The 26,113-nt window shown below is 55.1% G+C and overlaps 1 protein-coding gene and 1 long non-coding RNA gene across 6 annotated transcripts in view; one reads left to right on the top strand and one right to left on the bottom strand.

Annotated features, from left to right (window-relative positions):
- Triobp (TRIO and F-actin binding protein) overlaps nucleotides 1–26,113 on the top strand; it is a 46,955-nt gene that overhangs the window by 376 nt on the left and 20,466 nt on the right. For 2 of the 5 annotated variants that reach the window (XM_069999476.1, XM_069999478.1), the window contains exons 2-6: nucleotides 4,115–6,488; nucleotides 10,638–10,749; nucleotides 11,284–12,162; nucleotides 15,241–15,318; nucleotides 18,159–18,296. In XM_069999476.1, the coding sequence (XP_069855577.1) occupies nucleotides 4,115–6,488; nucleotides 10,638–10,749; nucleotides 11,284–12,162; nucleotides 15,241–15,318; nucleotides 18,159–18,296 (3,581 nt within the window). Of the gene's footprint in view, nucleotides 1–4,114; nucleotides 6,489–10,637; nucleotides 10,750–11,283; nucleotides 12,163–15,240; nucleotides 15,319–18,158; nucleotides 18,297–21,628; nucleotides 21,714–23,372; nucleotides 23,523–26,113 lie in introns of those variants that run through there. The other 3 variants (XM_069999477.1, XM_069999479.1, XM_069999480.1) reach the window with 3 other exon arrangements.
- On the bottom strand, nucleotides 179–21,376 carry LOC138811726 (uncharacterized). The gene is made up of 5 exons (XR_011367491.1): nucleotides 21,291–21,376; nucleotides 18,264–18,317; nucleotides 17,189–17,240; nucleotides 15,433–15,646; nucleotides 179–471 (listed from the first exon to the last, which is right to left on the bottom strand). It is a non-coding gene; the product is annotated as an uncharacterized lncRNA (long non-coding RNA).

Consider the following 26,113-nt stretch of genomic DNA (forward strand, 5'->3'; position numbering starts at 1 on the left):
GCTTGCCTCACAAGCATGAGGCCCTGGGTTCAATTCCTCAGCACCATATAAACAGAAAAAGCTGGAAGTGGTGCTGTGGCTCAAGTGGTAGAGCGCTAGCCTTGAGCTGAAGAGCTGAGGGACAGCGCCCAGGCCCAGAGTTCAGACCCCATGACCAACAACAACAACAAAAAGAAGCTAGTGGAACAGAAATGGAATGACTCCCAAAGATAAAAGAGATGCAGCTACAGGTATGGCTGCATCCAGGTGTTTGAACACCACTTAGAATCCAGCTCCATTGTTAGTGCCATCGTCGTCTGCTGCTCATCAGCTCCACAGAAGGGCACAGTCTCACAGTCTTTGCCAATCAACGTCACTAGGATTCTCACCAGGACCCAATGTAGGCCAAGAGGCTCATCTTGGTGGCCAAGGTCAGCCCCTTGTGCAAGCCTCTAAGGCTGAGATGGGGGATGGGAAATCAGGGTAAATATCCTAAGAGAAAGAGAAAAGCTGCGGTTAGGCCAATCTCACAGAACAGGGACCATTCTCCATTAAAGGAAGCTGCGGGGAGGGGCGGGGGGAGAGAGATCTGCCCGTCAGGGAGGTGACATGATGCCAGGGTGACCAGAGGGCAGGTTGGCTAGGAGAAGACAGACTCTAAAGATGTTACTGAACATCTAGCAGTTTAACACAGTCCGCGCGTTGGGCCCAGCCGTCTCAGGGTGAATGGCATTGTAGTCAGGGGAGGTGGTTTGTTGTTTTCCGTTTTATTTTTTGTCAGTTGTGGGGCTTGAACTTGGGTGCTGTCCCTGAGCTTTTTTGCTCAAGGCTTTGAGCTACAGCTCCACTTCCAGTTTTCTGGTAGGTCACTGGACTTAAGAGTCTCATAGACTTTCTTGCTCAGGCTAGCTTCAAACCATGATCCTCATATCTCAGCCTCCTGAATAGTTAGGAGTACAGACGCAAGCCACCAGTGCATAGTCCTAATCTTTTATTTTGTCGGTAATGGGACTTGAACTCTGGGCCTGGGCACTGTCTCTGAGCTCTTCACCTCAAGGCGAGCGCTCTACCACTTGAGTCATAGTGCCTCTTCTGGTTTTCTGGTAGTTAATTGGCTTTGACCTGCGATCCTCAGGTCTCAGCCTCCTGAGTAGCTAGGGTTACAGGCCCAAGCCACCTGCACCCAGCTTTTTTTTTTTTTTTTTCATTTAAGGAGATGCTTGTGGCAGAGGTAAGCAGAAGGGGCCTGACTCACTCTCATGACAAGGAATGGGGGTGACGGGGAGAGAGTCAGAGGGGGTGCAGGAAGGGAAGAAGGCGGGTAAATGAATGAGACTAACAAATGTCATTATCCAGGTGTTGGTGGCTCACGCCTGTAATCCTAGCTACTCAGGAGGCTGAGATCTGAGGATTTCAGGAGATCGAAAGATCTGGGTTCAAAGGCATCCCAGGCAGACAAATCTGAGAACTCATCTCCAATTAATCAGTACTTGGAAGCGGAGGTGTGGCTCAAATGGTAGAGTACCAGCCTTGAGCAGGAAAAAACAACAACAAAACTCAGCAAGAGTGTCAGGCCATGAGTTCAAGACCCAGTGCCAGCACACACACACACACACACACACACACACACACACAGGTGGCTCAAGTGGTAGCATGCCAGCCATGTGCAAGCAACAAGAGGCTTTGGGTTCAAGCCCAGGTGTGGGGTGAGGACACAGGGAAGACAAGCCGTGAACAGCTGGGGCCTTCTGGGGAAGGACAGAACACAGTCCCTCCGCTTTTCTGTCACCCTTCACTGCCACCCAGGTGAGGGAATGAGGGCCACAGTGGGTGGGGTAAAGGGAAGTTCATAGAAGAGATTTAGGAAGGAGGCTGAGAGGACTGGGGACGGTCCCTGGTTTGGGTGTCCGGCTGGATGGCGGTGCCCTTGGCCTTCTTGGGTGGGAAGCAGCAGTAGCTGGAGGAAAGCCATGGCCTGGTGGGACTGGATCTTGTCCTAGGTGCCAGCTCCCCCGCCCCTCCACTTAAACAGGGAGGGGGCGGGCCTTACCCTGTGACCCACTAAGCAGCTGTCAGCTCTGTCCACCTAGTGGCAGCTCCATGAATTGCAGGCTGGGACCAAGGCCCTGGAGGAATGAATGAGCCAACTCAGTCAAGCTGGGGCCTCTGAATCCCTTCTAACTCTCAAGAACAGAGGCAGGTGCTGGGAGGGTCCAAACGGAAGGGGAAAGACGTGGGCCCTAGCCTACGTCTGGGATGGGATGCTCAAAAGGGTAGGGACTGGAGCCAGAGGTAGCAGCAAGGTGAACTGCATACCTACTGTGCACTGGGCCCCTTTGCAAGCCTGAGAGGTAACAGCCTTGGCTCTACCCAAACAGCGCTTTCTAGGGAGAGAACAGATAATCAAGTAAACAAGATAGACTGCGGGGAGGAAGTGCTCCTCCTGGGTAACCAGGGACTCTGAGCAAAGACCCCTTGCCAGCCAGGCTAGGAGGGAACAGTACTTCAAAGGCAGCAAGCAAGAGCAAAGGCCCTGGGGTGGTGATGTACTATAGCAAGTTTCAGGGGCTAAAAGAATGGGTGCTAGAGCATGGGGAGTGGAGAAGGGACTGCCAGAGGCCAAGCTGGGAAGAGGGCAGAGACCAAATCCTATAAAGTCTTTCCTGCTGGGTAATACTGGATTTGATTTCAACTAAATTAGCCCCTCAAGAGGTGTGTGCATGTGTGTGTGTGCGTGTGCGTGTATGTGTATGTGCGCCCATGCACATGCATGCGGATATTGATGGAGCTTGAACTCAGGGCCTGAGTGCTGTCCCTGAGATTTTGCTCAAGGCTGGCTCTCTATAACTTGAGTCACAGCTTTACTTCCAACTTCTTTGCTAGTTCATTGGAGATAAGAAAATCATGGACTTTTCTGCCTGGGATGGCAGTAGTTAGGATCTCAGTTCCAAGCCAGTCTGGGTAGAAAAACCTGAGACTCATATCTCCAGTCAACCAGCAAGAAAATCAGAAGTGCAGGTATGGTACAGAGCCAGCCTTGAGCGAAAAAACCAAACAAGAGTGTGAGGCCCTGTGTTCAAGCCCCAGTACCATAGCATTACACAAATGTATTCTAGAGCCACTTCCTGGTAGTTCACACCTGTAATCCTACTCAGGAGGCTGAGACCTGAGGATTGTGGTTCAAAGCCAGCCCAGGCAGGAAAGTCTGTGAGACTCTTCAATTAACCACCAGGAAACCAGAAGTGGGGCTGTGGCTCAAAATGGTAGAGCACAGGTGTTAGCCCAATGAGCTTCCTTCCCATAGCTTAGCATGCTCCTTCCCCTTTCCACAGCTTAGCGTGCTCCTCTTTTAGGCAACACTAGGCCCATCTAGTAAAGGCAGTAAATACTCAGCCAGTAAATAATCAGCTTCCAACCGCCTCCACTTCTCTGCACAGCTATCACCATATAAGGCAGCAAGAGCCCCTTGGAGTGACCTTAGGGTCTGGGCAGCTGCAGGGCTCCTTATCTACTACTTGGGCAGCAGCCATAAATCCTAGTCTGCCATGATGAAGCCCTTGGCCCTCACCAGGGTCTCTGCCTCTGAGCTCCTCCTCAGTAGGTTATACAGCCAATAACCGGTGCTTCTTCTCACTTCTCCCTTGTGAGAAGGGGTCTTGCCAGCCCCTTTCCCCGCGATAAACCTTTGTACCTGGATGTCTGCGTGGTTTTCTGGCAAAGTCTAAAATACTCTAACCACAAGCCTTGAGCAAAGGGGCTCAGACATAGCAGCCAGGTTCTGAAAACTGACACACACACACAGACACAGACACACAGACACACACACACACACACACACACACACACTCTCATGGACTTTCTGCCTGGGCTGGCTTCGAACCATGATCCTCTGATTTTAGCCTCCTGAATTGCTCACAGGGGTGAGCCACCAACACCTGGTATAGTCTGGATTTCACTTGGCTTCACATTGGTTTGGTTTCAAATTCCTGATGTGGCTGGAAAGGCCTAATAGCCTCTCAGAAGCAGGCATGGTAGCCATGTGGGTCTCCCATCCCAGGGGGCCAAGGGTGGTGGGCCACAACACGAGAGCTGCGGGGACGCTTCCCCTAACCTCTAACCTTCTGTCTCTCTCCAGACTCGGGTGGCAGTGGCGGAAGGAGTGCTGGACAGCACTGGGCGCGACTCCGAGGGGAGAGTGGGTACTTTTCCTTGGAGCGACACAGCCCGGGGGTTCCAGCCCAGGCTTCCTCTGCCACATCACGGAGTGGACCTCGCAGTGCCACCCTCCTTCCTTCCCCTGCCCAGGCGGCTTCCACACCCCAGGGAAACCCCCGGGCCTCCTCTCCACCCCAAGTCTCCCAGAGAAACAACCCCAGGACCTCAGCCCCGCAGCAGAATACTCCAAGAACGTCCTCTCCTTCAAGAATCTCCACGCGGGAAAGTCCCAGAACCTTGTCCACCCAGCGAAGCCATGTTCAGCTCTCCTCCTCCCTCAGGGCCTCCTCAGAGAGCCTCAGAACCGCTGCCTCACGACGCGACAGCCCCCAAACTGCCGTGCCCGCTTGTCTTCCTCAAAGGGACACCCCCAGGACAGCCTGTGTCCAGAGGGCCACCCCCAGAGCCGCCTCTCCCAACAGAACCGCCCAGTGGGACAAGCCCAGAGCATCCTGTGCCCAGCAAGACAACTCGAAGATGTCCTGTGCCCAGCGGGGCCACCCGAGACCCTCCTCTCCCAATAGAACCACCCAGCAGCCCTCCCCCAGGACAGCCTGTGTCCAGCGGAGCAACCCCAGATCCCCGTCTCCCAACAGAACCGCCCAGCGGGACAATCCCAGACCCCCATCTCCCAGCGGGACTGCCCAACGTGACCACCCTCGGATATCCTGTGCCCAACGGTGCCACCCCAGATCCCCGTCTCCCAACAGAACCGCCCAGTGGGACAAGCCCAGAGCATCCTGTGCCCAGCAAGAGAACTCGAAGATGTCCTGTGCCCAGCGGGGTCATCCCAGGCCCCCCTCACCCACCAGAAGCGCCCAGCGGGGCAACCCCAGGCCCCCCTCTCCCACGGGGACGGCCCCGCGTGACCACCCCACCCCAGGAGAGAGCCGGAAAGCCTCTTGCACCCGATGGGAGCATCTCCGAAATGCCTGCGCCCAACGGGACAATCCGCACCCCTCATCCCTGCACCCCGGCAACCCTGGGACTGGGACCGGCTCTTCCCAAAGCTGCTCCCCCAGGGACCATCCCAGAGCTGCCTCCCCCCGCCGCTCCGCTCCACACGGCAGCCCCCAAAATCCTTCCCCTCACCGCACCAACCAAGACATCCCCTGGGCCTCCTTCCCCCTCCGGCCAACCCAGAGCGATGGCCCCCGGACCTCCTCGCCGTCCCGCTCCAAGCAAAGCGAGGTGCCCTGGGCGTCCATTGCCCTCCGGCCCACCCAAGGGGACAGGCCTCAGGCCGCGCGGCCCGCCAGCCCGGCCCAGCGGGGCGCGCCGCAGGCCTCGGGCTCGCCGGCGCGGGCCTCCCCCGCGGCCCCCGCCCCGGGCCCCCCGGCCGGCGCCTCGCCCCCCCATCCCGGCGCGCGCGGGGCGCCCCACGCCTCTTCCTGTGCTGTGTGCATAGGGCACCGGGATGCGCCCCGGGCCTCCTCGCCACCCCGATTTCTGCAGCATGACCCTTTCCCTTTCTTCCCCGAACCCCGGGCCTCTGAGGGCGACTGGCCCCACCACGACCCCCCCTACATGCCGCCCGCCGTGTGCATCGGGCACCGCGACGCCCCCCGCGCCTCCTCGCCCCCGCGCCATGCCCCGTTCGACCCCTTCCCCTTCCTTCCAGACGCAGCGGATGCCGAAAGCCAGCCCCCCCAGCACGAGCCGCCTCAGTTTCCCCCAGCCGTGTGTATCGGGTACCGGGACGCGCCCCGGGCCTCCTCCCCGCCCCGCCAGGTCCCGGAGCCCTCCCTCTTCCTCCAGGAGCTCCCCAGGGCCAGCACGGAGAGCCTGGCCCCGTCCACGGACTCCCTGCGCGGGCGCCCCCCCGCGCCCGCCCCCGTGTGCATCGGACACCGCGACGCGCCCTCCTTTTCCTCGCCGCCCCGCCAGGCCCTGGAGCCGTCCCTCCTCTTCCAGGACCCCCCGGGGACGAGCACCGAGAGCCTGGCACCCTCCACTGACTCTCTGCTGGGCTCTCCGCTGGGGCCCCCCCAAGTGTGCATCGGCCACCGGGACGCACCCCGGGCCTCCTCGCCACCCCGCCACCCCCCCAGTGACCCGGCGCTGCTGCGGGCCTCCTCCCCGCCCCCGGGCAGCGCGGGCTCCCGCGGCTCCGCGCCCCCCGCCGAGACCAGGCACAACCTGGAGAGGGAGCAGTACGCCATGCTGGCCGACCTGCCCCCGCCCCGGAGGCTGGCACACAGGGAGCCGGGGCCCCCGACGCAGGGCAGCAACGGGGGCCGCACCCGCAGCCCCGGCCGCACAGAGGTGGAACGCCTCTTCGGGCAAGAGCGAAGGTGAGCCAGGACGGGGGCAGGAGGTCGAGGTCCCGGGAGGATCCCCCCCCTCCCCCGCCCAGCAGGACAGGTGGAAGGGGCCTGCGCCTGTTAGAGGAAGGGTTGGGGTCCTGCCCTGTGTCCGACGGTGGGAGAGTGACTTCACTTGTCGGTGTCTGCCTGTGAGGGGCAGAGCTAGCCTAACCCGTGCCTCAGTTTCCTCCTCTGTCAAATGGAAGGGAACACGAGCCCATTTATTCAAATGAGGTCAAACTTCTCAGACCCTCTTCTGGGTCCAGGGTCAGAGATTTGCGGGGAGGGTGGTGGTGGTTTTTCCTCCTTGTGTGAGGCAGAAAAAAAAGTGGCTGTGATTCTTTTCTGTCTTAACAAATTCACATGTCCCATAACAGACGTTCCACTTAAGACTCCCAGCCAGAGTCATGTAGTCGATTTTCTTTATTTGGCGTTGATTTTACTTATTTGGGATAGACTATTGGGTGCTCTACCACTGAGCTATGCTCAGAACCAATTTGTATATGTGTATGTGTGTGTGCCAGTACTGGGGCTTGAACTCAGAGCCTTATGCTCTTGCTTGGCTTTTTCCCTCAAGGCTGGCACTCTACCACTTGAGCTACAGCTTCACTTCCAGCTTTTTGCTGGTTAACTGGAGCTAAAAGTCTCATAGACTCTATTTGCCAAGTCTGGCTTCACACCATGATCCCCAAGATCTCAGCCTCCTGAATAGTTAGGATTTCAAGAATGAGCCATAGTGCCTGGCTTGGAACCCCATATTTTGAATGAGAGAATTACACACTTACAAAGCATTGCTTTCTCAGGACCTGGAAATCCTCCTTGGTCCACAGTCCCAGGCTACTGCTGGGAAAGGAAGCATCTTATCTGCTGAGCGCTATCCCCAGCAGTACAGTCCCTGGGTTTTCAAAGATCAGATCTGGAATTCAATTAGAATCAAGAGAAACAGGAGAGACACAGACACAGACACAGACACAGAGAGAAGAAAAGAAAGCAGATCTGGACGTCTCAGAACTTTGAGTGTATAAATCAATGAATTTTAGTATATTTGCAGAGAAGTACAACCCTATCTACAATCTAATTTTAGAACATTTTCAGCACCCTAGAGGGACATGTGATATTTTGTACCTACTGGTCCTCTCTTTCCTACCTCTAAGGACCATTTCTCTGAGATTTGAATCTGCACAAGAAACCCTATCTCTTATTCTTCAAATTTCCTTTTCCAGTAAACTTGATCCATTTAATATCCAAGAGACAACCTTTGTCCACTCCAGCACACTGGATTAATTCTCCTTGGCCATTTTTTAAAAAATACTTAAAAACACTTTTAGGTTTGCAACAAAACTAAGACCAAACTTTGGGGTTTCTAGGTACCCCTACCCAGACATAAACAGGCCACTTCTGTTATAGTCTATAAACCTACATACCTAGTTTGCTTGCTTGCTTCTTTCTTTCCTCCCTCCTTCCCTCCCTTTTTTCCTCCCTTCCTCCCTACTCTCCATTCCAGTACTGGGGCTTGAACTCAGAGCCTAGAGCTCTCACTTGGCTTTTTTGCTCAAGGCTAGTACTCTACCACATGAGCCACAGCGATACCTCTGTCTTTTTGGTGGTTAGAGACAAGATTCTCATGGACTTTTCTGTCCAGGCTGGTTTAGAACCTTGATCCTCAGATCTCAGCCTCCTGAATAGCTAGGATTACAGGTGTGAGCCACCAGCACCTGGCTTGTTATTCAAGGTCTTATAACCAGTAAGTTTTTTTTTTTTCCCCACTTGCATGGCTTTTTTTTTTTTTTTTTCTCAAGAGGAATGTTATCTGTCCTCTGAAGACAGGAGCTAAACCAGTTACTCATTTGTGGAAGGGACAGGTTGAGTTTACGAGTGGGTGGCGGTACTGCTGTGTTTTCCCCCAGTACGTGTTTGTTGAGCATCTACTCTGTCCGAGCATTGTTCCGAGCCAGGGGCCTTTCTCTGCAAGGGCTAGTAAATGTTTTGGGTTGATGTTTTTTTTTTTTTTTTTCAATCTCTACAATCACATAGGCATCCACAATTATTTGGAAAACATCCTGCCTTTAGATTAGCTTTGGTTCTTTAAAGGCACTGGAGGCTAACCAGCCCACCCAACCTTCCAAAAAGAAACTTGGTCATCCCTGGGGTCATAACCCCAACCCCTAAGCAGGTGGCTCTAGAAGATGCCACTGTCCCAATACACAGACCCAGAAAAGTTGGGTCTGTGTATTGGGATGGAGGGGGGCGTACTTTAGAATCCTCTAGAGTGCCTCGGACTAATGGGCAGGGGGAGGGAAGAGATTGCCTGTGGAGCAAGCTGGAATTTGTGCGGAACATTTCACATTGGGCTCCTCCAATCCTGGCATGGTAGGGCATCTTCTTCCGCTTTCCTTCCCTCCCCTCATCCCCTGCCCAGTAGGGAGGAGAGTCTCACCTTTTACCAAAGCTCCTAGAGTTTAGATTTCAGTTCTGGGGAGATCCACTCAAGGACCTCAGTTCTCACAGAACAAGGGAACGGTCACCTCAAATCTGATTTAAAATCACAGGGGGTCAGAGAACCCTCAGCCTTTGAGATGCTCCCAGGAAAGGAGCCTCTGCGTGGACCACTGAGAACCACCGCAAACTCCACTTACTCCCTCAATCTGGGTCTAATGGCGCTGGCAAAGGCTGCACGGATACAGCACCCCCAGCCCCAAACCTGAATTTGTTTTCCCTCCCTGCAACCTCTGCAGTGCTTGCTTTTGTGCCGGCCCTGGGGCTTGAACTGTGAGCCTGGAAACTGTCCTGTAGCTTTTATTGTTCAAGGCTAGCACTCTCGCACTTGAGCCACAGCTCCACTTGCAGCTTTTTGGTGGTTAATTCGAGAGAAGAGTTTCACAGTTTTTCCTGCTGTGGTTCCGACACCCCTGTTAGGGGAGGGTCACAATGTACACAGTGTAGTTGTAGCTTCTACTTTTACCAAAAAAAAAAAAAAAAAAAAAAATTGGCGGTACTAGGGTTTGAACTCAGGACCTTGTGCTTACTAGGTAAAAGCTCCACCAACTGAGCCGGCCTTGGACTGAAATCCTCCTATCTATGCTTCCCACCTTGCTAGCATGACAAATGTAAACCATCCAGTGCTTTAGAAAGAGTCTCCCTAACTTTTTGCTTAGGTTGGCCTTGATCCTCCTATCTCCACTTACCAAGTAGTTGGGATTACAGGCGTGAGCCACTGTGCCCAGTCTCCTACCCATTATGAAGCAAGACAACTTCCTGGAAGGGGGGACTTTTCCCACCAGTTAGAGTTATTTCTGTTGCCTGTGACATTTGCCAACGTAGCTGGCTTTTCTGGAATTGTTGGGGAGGGAAGATGGTTTCTCCATCAGTTTTAGTCAAAAGGCTGAGAGGTGACGAAAGGGTGTGTTTCCCTTCTCATCACGCTAAAAGCTCTTTCACCAACAGCTAGAATGTTCTGGAGTTTTCAAGGCTGATTGCTGGAGTCCTGTTAGCTCTGAGGAGAGGACAAAAGGAGCTTAAGAAACTCTTATTTACAGTGTGACCAGGAAAGGGCAGAAGTAGCGGGGTACAGGCCCGTACCATCTACCCTTGGCCCTGCCACCTGGGGTTGCTGAGGGCCACGTGGGCTCGGGCATCCCAAGGGTTGGCATCTGGAACCCAGGAAATGCTCAATAAACATTTGTTCAACATTTGTGATGACGTGTGCACGATGCTTGGTACACAGTAGGTGCTCAATAAATCCAATTCCCCTCAGGACCAGTCTAACCTTTGCCCTTGGTGGCTGGTGAGCGGCTGGTTAGTAACAGGAAGTGGTGACACAGGAAGTAGTGACAGCCAAGGTCCGCCTCTCCCCCATCCTGCTCCCTTCACTCACTCCTTTTCTCCGTGTTCTTCACCATCCCATGGGGCAGATTCGACAGCGCTGATCAACCTCATTTCTCAGAAGGGGAAACTGAGGCCCTTAGGAGGGTTATCCCTCACGAGGACCCTCCAGTGAGCTTGGGGGCACTCTTGGGGGGTGTCTCTGGCACTCCCATATCTCCCATATCTTGGGGTGGGAGGAAAGGGCTGGTAGGGGTGGGGGCTGGGAATGGAGCCACCCCGAAATCCCTCAGAAGCAGCTGCCTTTGGTCATAGGAAGTCTGAGGCCCCCGGAACCTTCCAGGCTCGGGATGAGGGACGGTCACCACGGCCCAGCCAAGGTCACAGCCAACTCCGAAGACAGTCCAGCCCTGCCCCCAGTAGGCAGGTGAGCAGTGCCAGCCACCGGGCCCCAGGGGATGCCTCGGGCCTCCCCCCTCCCCTTGGTGGCCAGGCAGGGAGGCCATCCCCGAGGGTCAAAGCACTGGTCGGGGTGCCCGGCTCTCCCTCTTCCCAGCAGTACTGACAATGTAAAGGATGGCATTGGCGCTTGGAGGACAGACCCTCCACCCTTCCTTCCCTGGTACCTGGAGGGGCAAGGCCCACCCCCGCGGGACGGGTCCTGCGGGTGGAAATTTGGGTACTTGATAGCCCAGGTTGGAATCGATACCCTGTGATGGGGCGGGCAGGGGAGGGGGGGAGCCCCAGAAAGCGAGCAGATCCTCGCAGATCTCTTTCTGGAACTGCGGAACGCGGGTGAGAAGGAAGAGCTGATCCCCGCGGAGGGGCGCCCCGAGACCCTGTGTGTGTCTCCACCGCCCTGGATCCGGGCTGCTGTGGAGACACAGCCTCGCCTCGCCCGGTGCCTGGCCGGAGCCCCCAGCGGCCCCTGGGCCTCACCCGCCCCTCACCTCATCCTCAGGTGGCCAAGCCCCCCGCCAAGCAGGTAGAACCAGCCCTGCGGAGCCGATCAGAGGCCCCTCATCCTGACAGGCGACCTGAGGGGGACCGACGGATCCAGGGGTCCTCACCACCCGTCAGGACATCAGCCAGGCCCCGGGAGAGAGAGCTACGGACAGACAGACACCAGGAAAGGAGCTGGGGCAGCCAGGAGGAACACTCGGGGATACGTGGGGACTGGCCAGGACTTGAGGAGCCCAGCCTGGAGGGGACCCAGAGGAGCCCTTCCAGGGAGCACAGGGAAAGCTGGGGGCAGCCAGAGGCCTGGGAGGAACCCCCCCACAAGGTCCAAGGGAGCCTCTGCCAGCCTGTGAACCCCCCAGAGAACTGGGAAGGCCTGCAGCCCGAGATCCCCATTATCATGGGCTGGGAGGCAGAGGGCGGAGGCCCGCCCCCTCAGGGCCCTGACAGGCAAGCCCAGCTTGACTGGAGGGACTTGCTGGGCCTCCTCCAGCCCCCCGGGGAGGGGGCTTGGGCCCGACTCCCAAGGCTGGACTGGGAAGGCCTCCTAGAGCTCCTGCAGGCCCAACTGCCTCGCAAGAGCTCTGCTGAGCCCTGGGGTGAGCCGGCCAAGGCTGGGGGGCCAGATCTGGGCCCCCCAGGCACAAAGGAAACCCAGGAGCAAGAGCAACAGCACCATCCTGAAGGCTGGGCAAATGCCAGCCTCCTCAATGGACACAGCACAGCGCAGCAGCCCCACAGCCCAGCCCAGCCGCCCAGCCCAGCCTGCACCTCCACCCAGTGGCCAACCACCAAAGTGACAAGTGGGCCAGCAACAGCAACTCTGGCTGATCTGGAGCAGCCGGGCCAGCTGGGGGGCCCCAGCCCGCCAGAGCCTGAGGTAAGTTTGTCACACTGGGAAGGGTGGCCAGGAAGCCAAGCCAAGACTTTGTAGAAAGGCCTCTTGTGAGCTGGGTGAGGTAGCTCACACCTTTAATCCCAGTCTCCCCAGGAGCCAGAGATCAGGATGAACGCAGAGAGAGGTCAGTCCCGACAACATGTCAGCAGAAGTGCTGACCAGCCCGCTCTGAGCCTTTACTTCATGCCAAGCCCCAGCCAAATGGTGCTGTGTGCGCCTGCCATCAGGTTTCCATGGCAACCTGGTGAGAGTGAGTGACACCATTCCTTGGTGGGTGAGGAACCTGAGGTAGAGGCAGAGAGGGCAGCTGGAAGCCAGGTGGGCTCAGTGCCCATTACCCTGAGACCTTAAGGTACACACTCTGGTCAGGGCTTACTCTCATCTTGGCCACACAACTCCTAGTTTGTGTTGGATCTGAGGCTCATATCTGCCCTACCTGGGTTTGCAGCCAATGTACCCCTTGTCTCTGCTCCCCCTACTGAACCCAGGTAGGGTCATACCCCTCCCTCTCTGGCCCCTAAATCTCCTCAGATACAAAGAGGAAGCCACAGCTAGTCGCTGGTGGCTCACACCTGTCATCCTAGCTCCTCAGAAGGTTGAGATCTGAATTAAGGTTCAAAGCCAGCCCAGGTGGGAAAATCCTTGAGACTCCAAACTCCAATTAACCAGCAAAAAGCCAGAAGTGGAGCTGTGGCTCAAGTGGTAGAGCACTAGCCTTGAGGGAAAATGCTAAGGGACAGAGCCTTTGGCCCTTTTCAAGTCCCAGTACCAGCACACAAACAAAACCAAGAGGAAGCTTCAAAGCACTCACTGAGTAGAGTTGGCTGCTAAGAGAAGCTCTTTAAATGATGGCTGTGTGCACAGTAGGTCCTGTACCTGGCACATAGTAGGTGCTTTGGCCCACAGTAGGTGTTCTGCAAGCCCAGATCATTCATCTGAAGGTAGTAGGCAGAGAGCGCCCTACAACTCACCACAGCTCTCTTGGCCCTCCAGCCTCTTCTAGATTCGCTTTTTGGCCATATAATGGGACCAAGCGTTTTCCTGCCATGCATCCCTAGGAGATACGGATTCCACGCCCCTTGGGGTGCAGCGCAGGGCTGCTGCTTCCATGGATGGCAAGGCTTCAGGCTCTGGGGCTTACTGGGGCACAGTGTCTTGTGTGCTCTGGGGACTGAGGCTCAGACTTGTTAGCATTTGTCAAGGGTCACCCCAATTAAACCATATACTTAGGAAGCTTCTGGGCCCTCAGCAGGACAGGAGAGCCCTTCTCCCCTGCACCTCTCCCAGGCTGGGATCTGATGACTATCTCTAGTCATTCAGTATAAGGACATTGGCGGTACAGAGTAAACCCACATGGTCTTGCCCTCCTGTCACCATCAGATTTGTGGGACAGCAGGGTGGTGGCCACAGACTGCTCATGGACACCATGCTGTGTCCAGTGGCCTGCTGCAGGCTAGCTTGTCACAGGGAGGTGGGATGTCAGGAAGACTTGAGCTGGAGTTATTCACCTGAGGCTCTGGGAGACATAGGGGCTGGTGATTGGGCATTTCATAGATGACAAAGCAACTTGTCCCTCCCAAAAAACATTTGCACAACATTCAAGCCTCCTTCCCTTCCATCCAACACTGTTTTGCTCTGGCAAATCTGCTGTACTGGCTGGAGGTCTCTGAGCACACGTCTCTCTGCCTCTGCACATGTGGTTCCTATCTCCAAGCAAATGTCTGTTCATTGTTCAAATTTGAAAAGCCTTTTTGAGTACTCACCTCACCCCTAGGGTCCCCCTCCTGGGCTGGGCAGTTTGGTTTCACTTCATCTGTCACAGTAGATTATCATTTCCCTTAAGAAACATGAGCTCTGTGGGGGGTGGGGGCTGTGACTCCCAGCCAGGGCTGACATAAAGGAGTGGCTCAGTTCAATAGGTGGCTGATCTGTGAATATATGGATGCTGAATGCATGGGAAAAGAGAAGCTGGTGGGATCTTGGGTAGATGATGGGTGCTAGGTAGGTGATAGGTGTTGGGTAGATGATGGGTGGTAGAATGTTGGGTAGATGATCGCTGATGGACAGATGATAGGTGTTGGAGTTGGGTAGATGATGGGTGGACAGATGATAGGTGTTAGATGATGAATGATAGACATACAATGGATGTTGAGTAGATGATGGGTGATGGACAGATGGTGGGTGTTGGGTAGGTGATAGATGATGGACAGATGATAGATATTGAGTAGATGATGGGTGATGAACAGATGGTAACTGTTGGATAGATGAGTGATAGATAGATGATGGGTGTTGAACAGATGATAGATATTGGGTAGATGATGGGTGATGAACAGATGATAACTGTTGGATAGATGGGTGATGGATAGATGATGGGTGTTGAACAGATGATGGGTGATGGACAGATGATAGGTGTTGGGTGGATGATAGGTATTGGATAGATGATGGATGATGGATAGATGATGGGTAATAAGACAAATGATAGATATTGGGATAGATGGTGGGTGATGGACCGATGATAGGTATTGGGGTAGATAATGGGTGATGGACTGATGATAGGTGTTGGACAGATGGGTGATGGACAAATGATGGATGTTGGGTAGATGATAGGTGATGGGTAAATGAATGGGGCTTAGATGATGGATGAATGTCTGTTGGGGAAGGGCAGGTTAGATGGATGGGTATATGGATAGATATATGAATGAATAGATACATGGACATATGGATGTTGCATGGATGAGTAAATGGATGAAAGATGTGAATGAATGTTGGAAGGATGGGTGAATGAATAAACGTTGGAAGGATGGATGACTAGATGTGTGATGGTTGGATAATAATAAATAAGTGGAGGATGGGAATATGGATGGGTGACAGATAGTGGATGTTGAATGGATGATGGTTAGGTAATATAGGGTGGCTGATGGATGGATACCTGAGTCTGTTGGTGCTGGATACTAGATGGAAGGTGGTAACAGGATGATTGAGAAGATAGCTATATGGATGGATGGACCCTGGGGGGGGGGAGGGGGGCCTGGGTTAAACTGTGTTCTTTCTTGATTCCAGTTCCAGCCAGAGAAGCCTGACGAGTCAGAACCAAGCAGAGGCACAGACTCACTGACTGACCAGAAGCAGGCCGATTCGGTAGTTGGGTTATGGGCTTGGGCACATTGGAAGGGGAAGGGGAAAGAGTCATGTTGGAGATTGGCTGACCTCCTGAGGTCATTCCGATTGTGGCTGGCTCTGTCATGGAGTTACCTGTGTGCATGGTGGGTCCTTGAGAAGCTGGCTAGTGGAGCCATCTCTGATTCAGAGACCTGGGTAAACAGATGGATCTTGGGGTCAGAAGCACAGGTCTTTTCTTCTAACTTGCTGCACTTCCTCTGGAAGGTAACATTGTCTTTCTCCAGGCAAATGGCGCTTTATCCCTGACAAGGGCAAGGTTCTTCCAGGTCTGGAAGGCTGGGAAAGGCTGAGGGGAAGGGAAGGGAGCTGGAGCCAGAAAAGCAGAGAGGGCTGAGGAGGTACCTACTGCTGGCTGGGCCTGGAGGCTCTCCAGGGTTCTAGAAGCACAGAGATGTACACAGGGGGTGAGGCTTGCTGAGCCTGGTTACAGCTGGAGCGAGACTCTGCCTCGCCCTCCCTGTGACTTGCAGACAGGCGGTTCTCATCAGCCTCAGTCTCTAGAGGGGTGAGGTCAGAGCAGGCAGGGAGCACAGGCAGAAGAGGAGACGGACTGTTCTGGACTGTTTTCCTAGGTTACTTCTTCCCCATGCTGCCTCCTGAGAAGCCAGATGTGACCGTGAGCACTGGAGCTCCTGGGTGTGGCCTTGATACTAGTTAGAGCTGTCACTCTTTTTTATTTTATTTTATTTATTTTTATTTTTTTGGGTCTGGTTGTGGGCTTGAACTCGGGACCTGGGCGCTGTCCCTCAGCTCTTCAGCTCAAGGCTAGCACTCTACCACTTGAGCCACAGTGCCACTTCCGGTTTTTTTCTTTTTGCTTATGTGGTGCTGAGGAATCGAACCCAGGGCCTCAGGCATGCAAGGCAAGTGCTCTACCATTGAGCCACCTTCCCAGTCCCTGTCCCTCTTTTTTAAATGTTTTTACGTTTGCTGGTTCTAGAGCTTGAACTCGGGGCCTGGGCGCTGTCCCTGAGCTTTTGTGCTCAAGGCTAGTGCTCTACCACTTGAGCCACAGTGCCATTTCCAGCTTCTTGGTAGTTAATCGGAGATAAGCATCTCGTGGACTTTTCTGCCCAAGCTGGCTTTGAACCATGATGCTCAGATCTCAGCCTCCTGAATAGCTAGGATTATAGGTGTGAGCTGCCACCACCTGGCCAAACTGTCCCTCTTAGCTGTGCAGATGAGGAAACAGGCAGAGGAGTTGCCATAGAATTGTCATTGAATCCAGTCAATGGCTGGATTCAAACTAGGACTCAGGACCTCTGCTGCCCACCTTTGCCCATACTGCTTCCTGGCTCTGCCCCTGATCTTCATGGCCTCCCACTAACTTCTCAGAGGCTAGACTTCCCATCTAATCACTTAACAGGGGCTAGGACAATTTTGCTCTTCTCTTTTGGGCTCATTTCTTGTTACTTCCTGGATCTGTAGCTTTGTGAACAAAGAGGAAATAGCAATATTGGGGGGCAGGGGCTCTAGTTTCCCAGCAACAGGGGGAAGCTTCCACCCACACACCAGTAGCGTCTCATTCATTCATTGCCTCATTCATTCATTCTTTCACTCACTCATATGCACCTAGCCCTCCTGTATGCCAGAGTATGGCAGAGGTGAGCCAGATTGCCACCACGGGCTTTGTCTTGGGGGGGGGGGGGGGCGTGTTCATGCTATCCAGGCTAATGGCCAGGGCTGTAATGGGTTGTGGTACAGCACACCCCACCCCTAAAACCCCTTCTACTGGCCATGTACTTGGTGGTGGTTAGCTTCCTTTCCTGAGAATCTGCAGATTCCAGACCGGGGACACCTGGGCCCTGTCCTGCCCCCTGCCTGTTACCTGCCATGACTTTGAGCCAGACTCTCCACTTTGCGGTGGCCTCAAGTTTCACCTATAAGGATGATTTCAAAGGGGGAGCACGTTAGGGTTCTGCTGTGGTATCTGTGTGCAAACCTATGACTCATTCCTTTTACATAAGTGGGGTTACAAACTAGTGTCCTCAAGGCCAGGCAGGTAATAAAGGTGACAAGTGGGATTGAGTAGTGTTTGTTTGACCCCGTTGGCTCCAGACATTTAGAGGAAGATGAGCCTATCATTTCTACATTGTTTGTGTGTGTGCACACCAGTCCGGAGGCCTGAACTGAGGGTCTAGGTGCTGTTCTTTATCTTTTTTTGCTTAAGGCTAGCATCCTTAAGCCACAACTCCCCTTACGGCTTTTTGCTAGTTAACTGACTAGTCTCCTGCCTAGCTGGCTTTGAACCATGCTCCTCAGATCTCAGTCTCCTGAGTAGCTAGGGTTACAGAAGCAAGCCAGCGGTACTTGGCTTTCCACATTTGTGTTTTTTTTCTACTTTAGGCTTGACCTCAGGTCCTCCCACTTGCTAAGCAACTGTCCCACTTCTTGAGCCATGCCTCTGTGACTTTCCACATCGTTAGGTATTGCAAAAACAATCTGAAGTGTCCATAATAATCTCTGGGTTATTTCATGTTAGAACTTCATGCAAAATAACTGGCAAATAAGCAGCGCATGGGCCGGACATAAATCTGTGATTAGCACTGCCCTCCCCCTGGCAGCGCATGGCTTGACATTAGGATGTACCACACACCTCTCCAGGGACGGGCAAAGCCTAAGGCCCTGTCAGTCAGACAATATTCTGCAAACAAGTCAGGCAGCTTTTTTCCTGGCGGCTCTGTGAGAGGATGGGAAACTGGGCCTCTCTGGTGGTAGAATGGGCTAGCGAGGCTGAGGCCAGGGTTACCCCATCCCACCAAAGGGACCCGCGGCCAACACTGGACCCTGTTTGACAGGCAGACAAGAAGCCAGCAGAGGGCACGGCTGGGAGCCCACTCAAGGGCCGACTGGTGACCTCATGGCGGATGCCCGGGGACCGGCCCACGCTGTTCAATCCGTACCTGCTATCTCTGGGGGTCCTCAGGTGGCAAAGGGTAGGCTGGCTCTAGCAGGGTCTGGAGGGGCAAAGAGGGAGGAGGTTGGTGTTAGTTAAGGGACAGTTGGGGGGAGGGGGGCTGGGAATGTGGCATAGTTGTAGAGTGCTTGCCTAGCATGCATGAAGCCCTGGGTTTGATTCCTCAAAGCCAGAAGTGGTGCTGTGGCTCAAGGGGTAGAGCACTAGCCTTGAGTAAAAGAAGCTCAGGGATAGTGCCCAGGCCCTGAGCTCAAGCTCAGGACTGGCAAAAAAAAAAAAAAAAAAAAGGACAGTGGGGGCCGAAAAGGGGGGCTCCTACACGGAGGGAAATGTGGCAGCTGAGCTCCTGGTGGGCTTTCCCACCTCCAGGGGTAGGTGGGGTCATGGTCAACTTCCAGGGTAAGCTGTGATTGGATAGTCGTGTAGCTGACTGCCCTCAATCAGCAGCCCTGGCTGGAGAGCTAGGGGAGGGGGAAGGCGGGAGGGGGAAGGGGAGAGGCAGGGAGGGCCTGCAGGGGCTCTGGGATTGCAAAGTGAGTCTCAGACCTGGACCTGTGCCAGTTGCAGACATCTGGTGTTACGTAACTCACCCCCCTGCCCAGAGGGACCTATAAACATTCAAGCCTCTGGTCAGGACTTCTTCAAGGGCGAAGAGGGGAGGCAACTATGCATTGCCCCACCCCTGCCCCCTTCACAGTTGAGCAAAAAGGGCCTGGCATCCCAGGCAGCCACAGGCCGCCTCAGCAACAGGAGACTCACATCCTTACTAGGATTGGCTCAGCCTGGCAATAGGCCGGGCACCTTAAAGACAAGATGCCCATTTTGCAGAGAAAGGCCTGAGGTTCAGAAGCCTGGGACTCTTACCTGCAGCTGAGCTTGGGGTTATCTGGCTGCAGTAACTCTCTCATCTGAGGACAAGGACAAGCAAGTGCCAGGGGAAAACAGCTGAGTGTAGAGAATACATGTGGACATTGCTTTTCTCTGTGTGTGTGTGTGTGTGTGTGTGTGTGTGTGTGTGTGTGTGTGTGTGTGTGTGTGTGTGTGTGTGTGTGTGTGTGTGTGTGTGTGTGTGTGTTTTGTCCTAGGGCTTAAGCTTAGGGGCCTGGGTATTGTCCCTGAGCGTTATTTATTTATTTATTTTTTTTGCTTAAAGCTAGCACTCCATCACTTGAGCCACTGTTCCACCTTTTGGTGGTTAATTGAAGATAAGAGTCTCACAAACTTCCCTGCCTGGAATGGCTTTGAATCACAATCCACATATCACCATCACCTGGGTAGCTAGGATTACAGGCAGGAGCCACTGGTGCCTGGCTTTGGATAGTGCTTCAGTAGAGGAACCTTCAGTTGCAGGGACAGATGTCAAGGAATGGGTGCAAGTGGGCACTGGGAGAGGAATAAGGGATAAGGGGGCTCTAGACAAGGCCTTTGGAAAGTGCAGGAGGAGGCAGAAACAGTGTGTTGTGAGGTGGACTCACTCATGTCCCCATTTCTCCTGGCGGGGAGAGGAGATGCTGGGAAATATCTTCAATCCCTGCAGCCTCCTTTTTGTATCTGTGAAATGGGTCTAATAATTGTGGTCACTTTGAGCCCCAAATCAAAGATGAAGGAATAACTGAACAGCAAATATTTCAGGCTTCCCTGCCCCACTTCAGGAAAGCTAATGAGGGACACTGAAGTTGTTCTAGGTGTTTCAGGAGGTAACAATAGCATTAGAGCAACCTACAAAGGGAGAAATATCCCACAGACAAATAGTACCTTGCTTATAATAAATAGGGGGCTGAATAACTATAAAGCTATCAGGGCACTGGAAAACTCAAAATGCTTTTTGTTTTTGTTTTTGTTTTTAATGCTTGCTCAGTTTACTTGCTCCCCCTAGCACTAAAGCCACACCTAGAGCCTTGCTGCTGCTGCAGCCGCTGCTTGTTTTCCTTCTCTTCTTGCTCCTCCACCCCTCCCCCTCCCCCTTCTCCTCCTCCTCCTCCCCCCCTTCCTCCTCTTCTTCCTCTTCCTCTTTTTCCTCCTTCTTCTCAACCTCCTAGTCCTCCTCGTCCTCCTCCTCCTCCTTTTTTGCTGGTCCTGGGCCTTGACCTCAGAGCCTGGGCTCTGTTCCTGAACCTCTCCGTGCTAAAGGCTAGCATTCTACCACTTGAGTCACAGCGCCACTTCACAACTTCCACTTTTTCTGCTTATATTATAAGGAATTGAACCCAGGGCTTCATGCATGCTAGTTAAACACTCTACCACTAAGCCACATTCCCAGCCCAGTCTTGCTCCTTTCTGGCTATTTTGGAGATATATAACCACGGTCTTGTGGATCATCCTCTTTCCTGCCCTTGGAGTGAACTTTCCTGCCCTGATTGGCTTTGCACAAAGATCCTCTGATCTCAGCCTTCTGAGTAGCTAGGAGTGAGTGGGAGCCACTGGTGCCTGGCTTGGATACTGCTTTAATGGAATTTTCAGATGCAGGGACAGTTGGCAAGGAGTGGGTACGGGGCACTGGGAGAGGAGTCAGGGGCACTAGACAAGGCTTTTGGAAGGTGTATGGCTGCCCTGGCTGGCTTGGAACTGAGATCCTCAGATATCAGCCTTTAGCGTAGCTAGCACGACAGGTGTGAGCCACTGGTGCTGGGCTTAAAATGGTCTTAACTTGCAAAAGGCCTGTCCTTGTCCCCAGATGAGAATCACTGCAGCCAGAAGCTACCTGGGGCAAGGCGCTCGGCAAGAGAGCGAGGCTGTTTCTTACTGTGTGACCTCGGGCAATTCTGCCCACATCTCAGAGCCTTTTGTAAAGTGGGGACCAGGAGCCCTACTTCTCAGGTCGGTGGTGAGAACAAAAGAAACCGGTAACCAGGTTGGAGCCGCCAACGTCGGTACCGTGTCCCGGACGACGTCCCCATCCAACCAGACCGTCGAGGGCCTGGCGGCCGGGGCCTTACGTCGGGGAGACTACGGGCCACGCCCAGCCACCACCACCCCACCACCCCCCGCGCTGTCGCCGGACCCCGTTAGTCACCTGCACGCCGAGCCCTTCCTTCCTCCCAGCGTCCGGGACTGCTCGAGCCGGGCGGGTCCGCCCTTCTGGCCGCCGCCCCATCCGCTGGCCCCGCCGCCCAGGCGCCCCGTCCCGTCGCGCAGGCCACACCCCCGGCCAGGCTCGCACTCTGATTGGTCCGCCCGCCGCCCCCGCCGCTGTTTGTCCCGGCGTCCTCGCCGCTCATTGGCTCGCTGGGGTCCTCCCAGGAAGTTTGAAAAAAAAAAAAGTTTTCTGGGCGGATGGAAGGGGCCGGGGCCGCGCCGCCGCGGAGGAGGAGGGCAGAGCGGCGCGGCCGGTGGCCGGGAGGGGCGGCGGCGGCGGTGCTGCGCCGCGGAGCCCGGCCTCAGCGCCCCTTTCAGCTTCCTGCTCCAGCTCCCGCCGCCCCGGGGCGCCGCCATGACGGTGAGTGTCCCCGGCCGCGCCTCCCCGTCCCGCCCAGGACCGGGACGACGGCTCCGGCGGCGCCGATCGGCCCCCCACCCCCGCCCGGACAGCCCCTTCCTCACTCCCCAGACGCGGCAAGACCCCGGAACCCAGAGGCGGGGAGACGGCTGACCCTCCGCACCCCGCGCCCCCCCCCGCCCCGCGAGCAGGGGCCCCCTGGGGAGATGGGACCTGTCCGCCCAGTCGGGGCGGATTCGGGGCCACCCTCTCCCCTCCCCGCAATCCCCGAGTTGAACACTCGATTTCCCCCGAGCTACCTTGGCTCTGGGGCGCGGGAGGGGCGCATGTGAGCCTGGCCCGACTCTGGGTGGTCATCGCCCAGGCTGGGAAGAGGTGCTTCCAGGCTTGGATGGGTCACGCTGACCCTAGTCTCGTCTGATAAAACTGGCCACCCATGTGGGCGCTGGCACAGAGTTAGGGAGTGAGGAGAGATGGAGGCTGGCCCAGAACCGCCCACCCCTTGGGCTGGGATCCCATCCTGGGGGGGGGGGGGAATCAGCAATGTCCTCAGGGGCCTGGGTCTGGACTGGGACCTGGGTCTGGGCTTGGGCCAGGCAGGCCTGAGGGTGAGGAGGGACTGCACGTGAGGTGTGAACTCTTTATTATTTTTTTTTTTGGTCGGTCTTAGGGCTTGAACTCTGGGCCTGGGCGCTGTCCCTGAGCTCTTCAGCTCAAGGGGAGCGCTCTACTGCTTGGGCCACAGTGCCACTTCCGGTTTTCTGGTGGTTTATTGAAGATAAGAGTCTCACGGACTTGCCTGCCGGGCTGGCTTTGAACTGTGATCCTCAGATCTCAGCCTCCTGAGTAGCTAGGGTTACAGGTGTGAGCCACCGATGCCCAGCTTGGTGTGAACTCTTAAGGTCATCAATACCTATACCTCACATCTGAATCCATTGTCATCCCCCCCCCCATTTCACAGCCAGGTACACTGAGGCTTGGGAAAGAGAACTGGTGAGTTTTCCTGAGCGTCCCCCATCCCCAGTTTAGGGAGAGCAGTAGCTCCTTTCCAGGTCAGTCTGGCCACCTGACTGTGTTGGGAGGCAGGAGTGGCACTGCTTTTGATCTCTGGCTGGTGTCCCCAGGGACACTGAGAGGAGGAGCAGGGTGTGTCTCAAAATGAGGGGTGGCCTGTACTGCTGAGGGGGTGTGGCTTGGGGGGCCCCCACAGTCAGTCCCCATAGAATGTGATGACCTGGCTCTGTGGACTTCCTCAGCCTCCACACATCCTGCCACCTCCCTGCTGGCCCTTCCTGCTGTCAGCAGCCTCCCCTTCCAGGGCTGGGAACAGAGGGATGTAGTGGGGGGAAGGAGCTGAGTCAGTGTCCTGGGGCCAGGGGGAGGTGGTGGCATGGCCGACTGGGTTTCAGGTGGGTACCACCCCCATCAAACAGCTGGGAGAATCCCAGCTGTACTGAGATGAACTGACTGGCTCGGTGATGAGGTTGGCGCTGGGCGGGGCCAGCATTTATATCTAGGTCTGTCTCGGTTTGCTTTGTGAGGAAAGATAAGGAAAGTACACAGTTGCTGCTTCTGGGGCAGCCTGTGCTGAACAAGGGTTAGGCTGCTGGGCCCGGAGTGTGGGAGGTGCCAGGCGGACAGTGCATCCCTCTGCTGGGAGGGGACTCCCCACGGAGGGTGTCCCATGATTGTAGGACTTCGTCGTGCAGAGGTGGACAGAGGAGGAGGGCAGACCAAATGTGGACCCAGGCTATGTTGGGGATGCTGAAAACCCAGAGAAGGAGCCTGGGAGGAAAGGACTCAAGACCTGTGAGAGCACTTTGGGGTTTGATTTGGGGGAAGAGGGGATGGGGAGTAGGAAAGGTTTTGGAGCAGAGAAGGCTCATGATCATCATTAACCACGCTGAGTTCTTCCTAGTTGTCATTCAGACTGGATTCTACTCCAGTCTGGTGTTCTTCCTTCAGCCTTCCTCACATCTCCTCCCTCCAGTCCATCTCCCTAAGCCCCGCCTCCTGAGCTCAGGGGTCTGCACTGAGCATGTGGCACAGGTGCTGGGACAGGTCACTGCTTAGAGGTTCCAGGGAGCTTTGACTTTGGGCTGGGCCTGGGGTCTGAATCTTCTTCCACCTTGTTTTGCCTGAGCCCCAGCATGCTTTGCTGAAGAGCCTGGTTACCCAGCCACTGGCGGGCATCAAATTATATACTAGGTCTCTTGTTTACTGTCTGTCTCAGGGCAGGGGCCACAGGACTTGTTACCTGGTTTTTGGTTCTTGAAAAGCACCTGACTTTAATGTGTGTGTGTGTGTGTGTGTGTGTATATGAAGGGGAACTTTCTGTAAAGACTCCTTAACCACTTTCTGGGCTGGATCCTGGGTCCTGAACAGTTTGTGAGGAGGTTTTAGACAAGCTTGATGCAGCTGGGTCCAGAACAGCCGCTCCAGGGCTGCTGGTGGACGGCCTGGGGTAAGTACTGGGAAGGGGCCTCAGAAGTACAGTTAAGAAGAACTCATGGATTTCAGGCAGAAGGGCACAGGTGTGACGTTGATGGCGTGTTGTGTGGTAGTGCTATGGTGTAAACAAGAGCCCCCCAGGCAGGGGGAGGAGAGGCTGAAAGAGGAGGTGGAGGTGAGGTTCTATTTTTGTTTTGGAGTCCCCTGGAGCCATCCCTGGAGACTGAAAGCAGCCTTCTGACTCTCAGTGTTTTTGTGTAGCCAGGCTCTCTGTGTGTGTGTGTGTGTGTGTGTGTGTGTGTGTGTGTGTGTGTGTGTGTGTGTGTGTGTGTGTGTGTGTGTGTGTGTGTGTGTGTGTGTGTGTGTGTGTGTGTGTAGCTGTGGTCATGAGCTGTGGCCGTGTGTGTGTGTGTGTGTGTGTGTGTGTGTGTGTGTGTGGTGTGTGTGTGTGTGTGTGTGTGTGTAGCTGTGGTCATGAGCTGTGGCCATGGGACCAAAGTTGAAGGAGGCAGGGAGCCCCTGTGGGTGGCTGCCCTTCAGAGAAGAACAGAGGAGGCTGCTGCCCTGCAAATGCGGAAGAACAGGGGAAACAGCAATGTGAGAGATGCAGCAGACTTTTAGAGCCTAGCTGTAGGTTCTTTTGACAAAGGGTACCCCCCCCCATCCTGGGGGCTTCCACTCGGGGCCTAGGCACTGTCTCTTAGCTTTTTCACTCAAGGCTGTTGCTCTACCCCTTGAGCCAGGGCTCCATATCCAGCTTTTTTTTGGGGGGGGGGTCCGGTCATGGGGCCTGAACTCTGGGCCTGGGCGCTGTCCCTCAGCTCTTCAGCTCAAGGCTAGCGCTCTACCACAGCGCCATTTCCGGCTTTTTTTTTCTTTTTGCTTATGTGGTGCTGAGGAATCGAACCCAGGGCCTCAGGCATGCAAGGCAAGCGCTCTACCACTGAGCCACCTTCCCAGCCCCCAGCTTTTTTTTTTTTTTTTTTTTTTTTGCTGGTTAATTAGAGATAAGGATCGCACAACCTTTCCTGCCCAAGCTACCTTTGAATTGTGATCCTCAGATCTTGGCCTCCTGAGTAGCAAGGATTATAGGCATGCGCATGGGCACCTAGCAACTAGAGGGTTTTGAAACTGCTTTGGTGGTGCTTAGTGGTTGCCTGGTATGGCATGTCTGGGCTATACTGGCCTTTAGAGGGTCATCAGCTGCTGTGTCTTGCCCTTTTGGCAAGCTGGGTCAGGGGGAAGCAGGACCCACAGCCCATTCACCACATGAGGCAGTCAGGGCGCAGAGTAGCAGTGGGACTTAGCCCTCCTGATCCCACCTGCCATGAGCCGGAGCTCAGCCTCACCCAGCGGGATTGGGTCCATAGCCTGACTGCAACATCTCGTTTCTCTCCCAGGTCAGCCCACTGGGGCCATCCTGGACCTTCAGCTTGTCAGGGGCGAGGTTTGCCCCAGAGCTCAGGACTGGAGATCAGGGAAGGGAAGCGAGAGGTGTTTATTCAACAGCTTGTCCTGAGGTGTTTCTAGGGGTTGCGGGGAGGGGGGTGTGGGGATCCAGGCCCAAGGATCTGTGAAGCCAGACATTTGGCAGTCCTTACAAGCCTTAGCTGGAGACCACCCTGGGAAGCTTTGTCGCAGGTGGGTGATGGCGGGCAGATAGACAGCAGACAGTACGAACACAGCCCGAGGGCTTCCTGGCTTGGAGTAAAGCCTGTCTCCTCCCTCAGACAGGTATGCAAGGGGGATTGGCCAGCCTGCCCAGCTCCCCCCATTATGGCGGTGGACGGTTTGGATGTCCCACTTTCTGTACCTGAGGAGGGTGGGTCAGGAAGGGTGGCCAGGTCAGGTGGCTCTGGTTTCAGGCTGTGGCCGCCCACCCCACTGAGTGAGAGCCACCAGCTCCCTCCACGCAACCAGACACCTTCGCCTGGTGAGGCCTCGATGTA

Source organism: Dipodomys merriami, unplaced genomic scaffold (assembly GCF_024711535.1).
Source record: "Dipodomys merriami isolate MVZ:Mamm:240054 unplaced genomic scaffold, mDipMer1.0.p SCAF_55, whole genome shotgun sequence".
Classification (NCBI taxonomy): Eukaryota; Metazoa; Chordata; class Mammalia; order Rodentia; family Heteromyidae; genus Dipodomys; species Dipodomys merriami.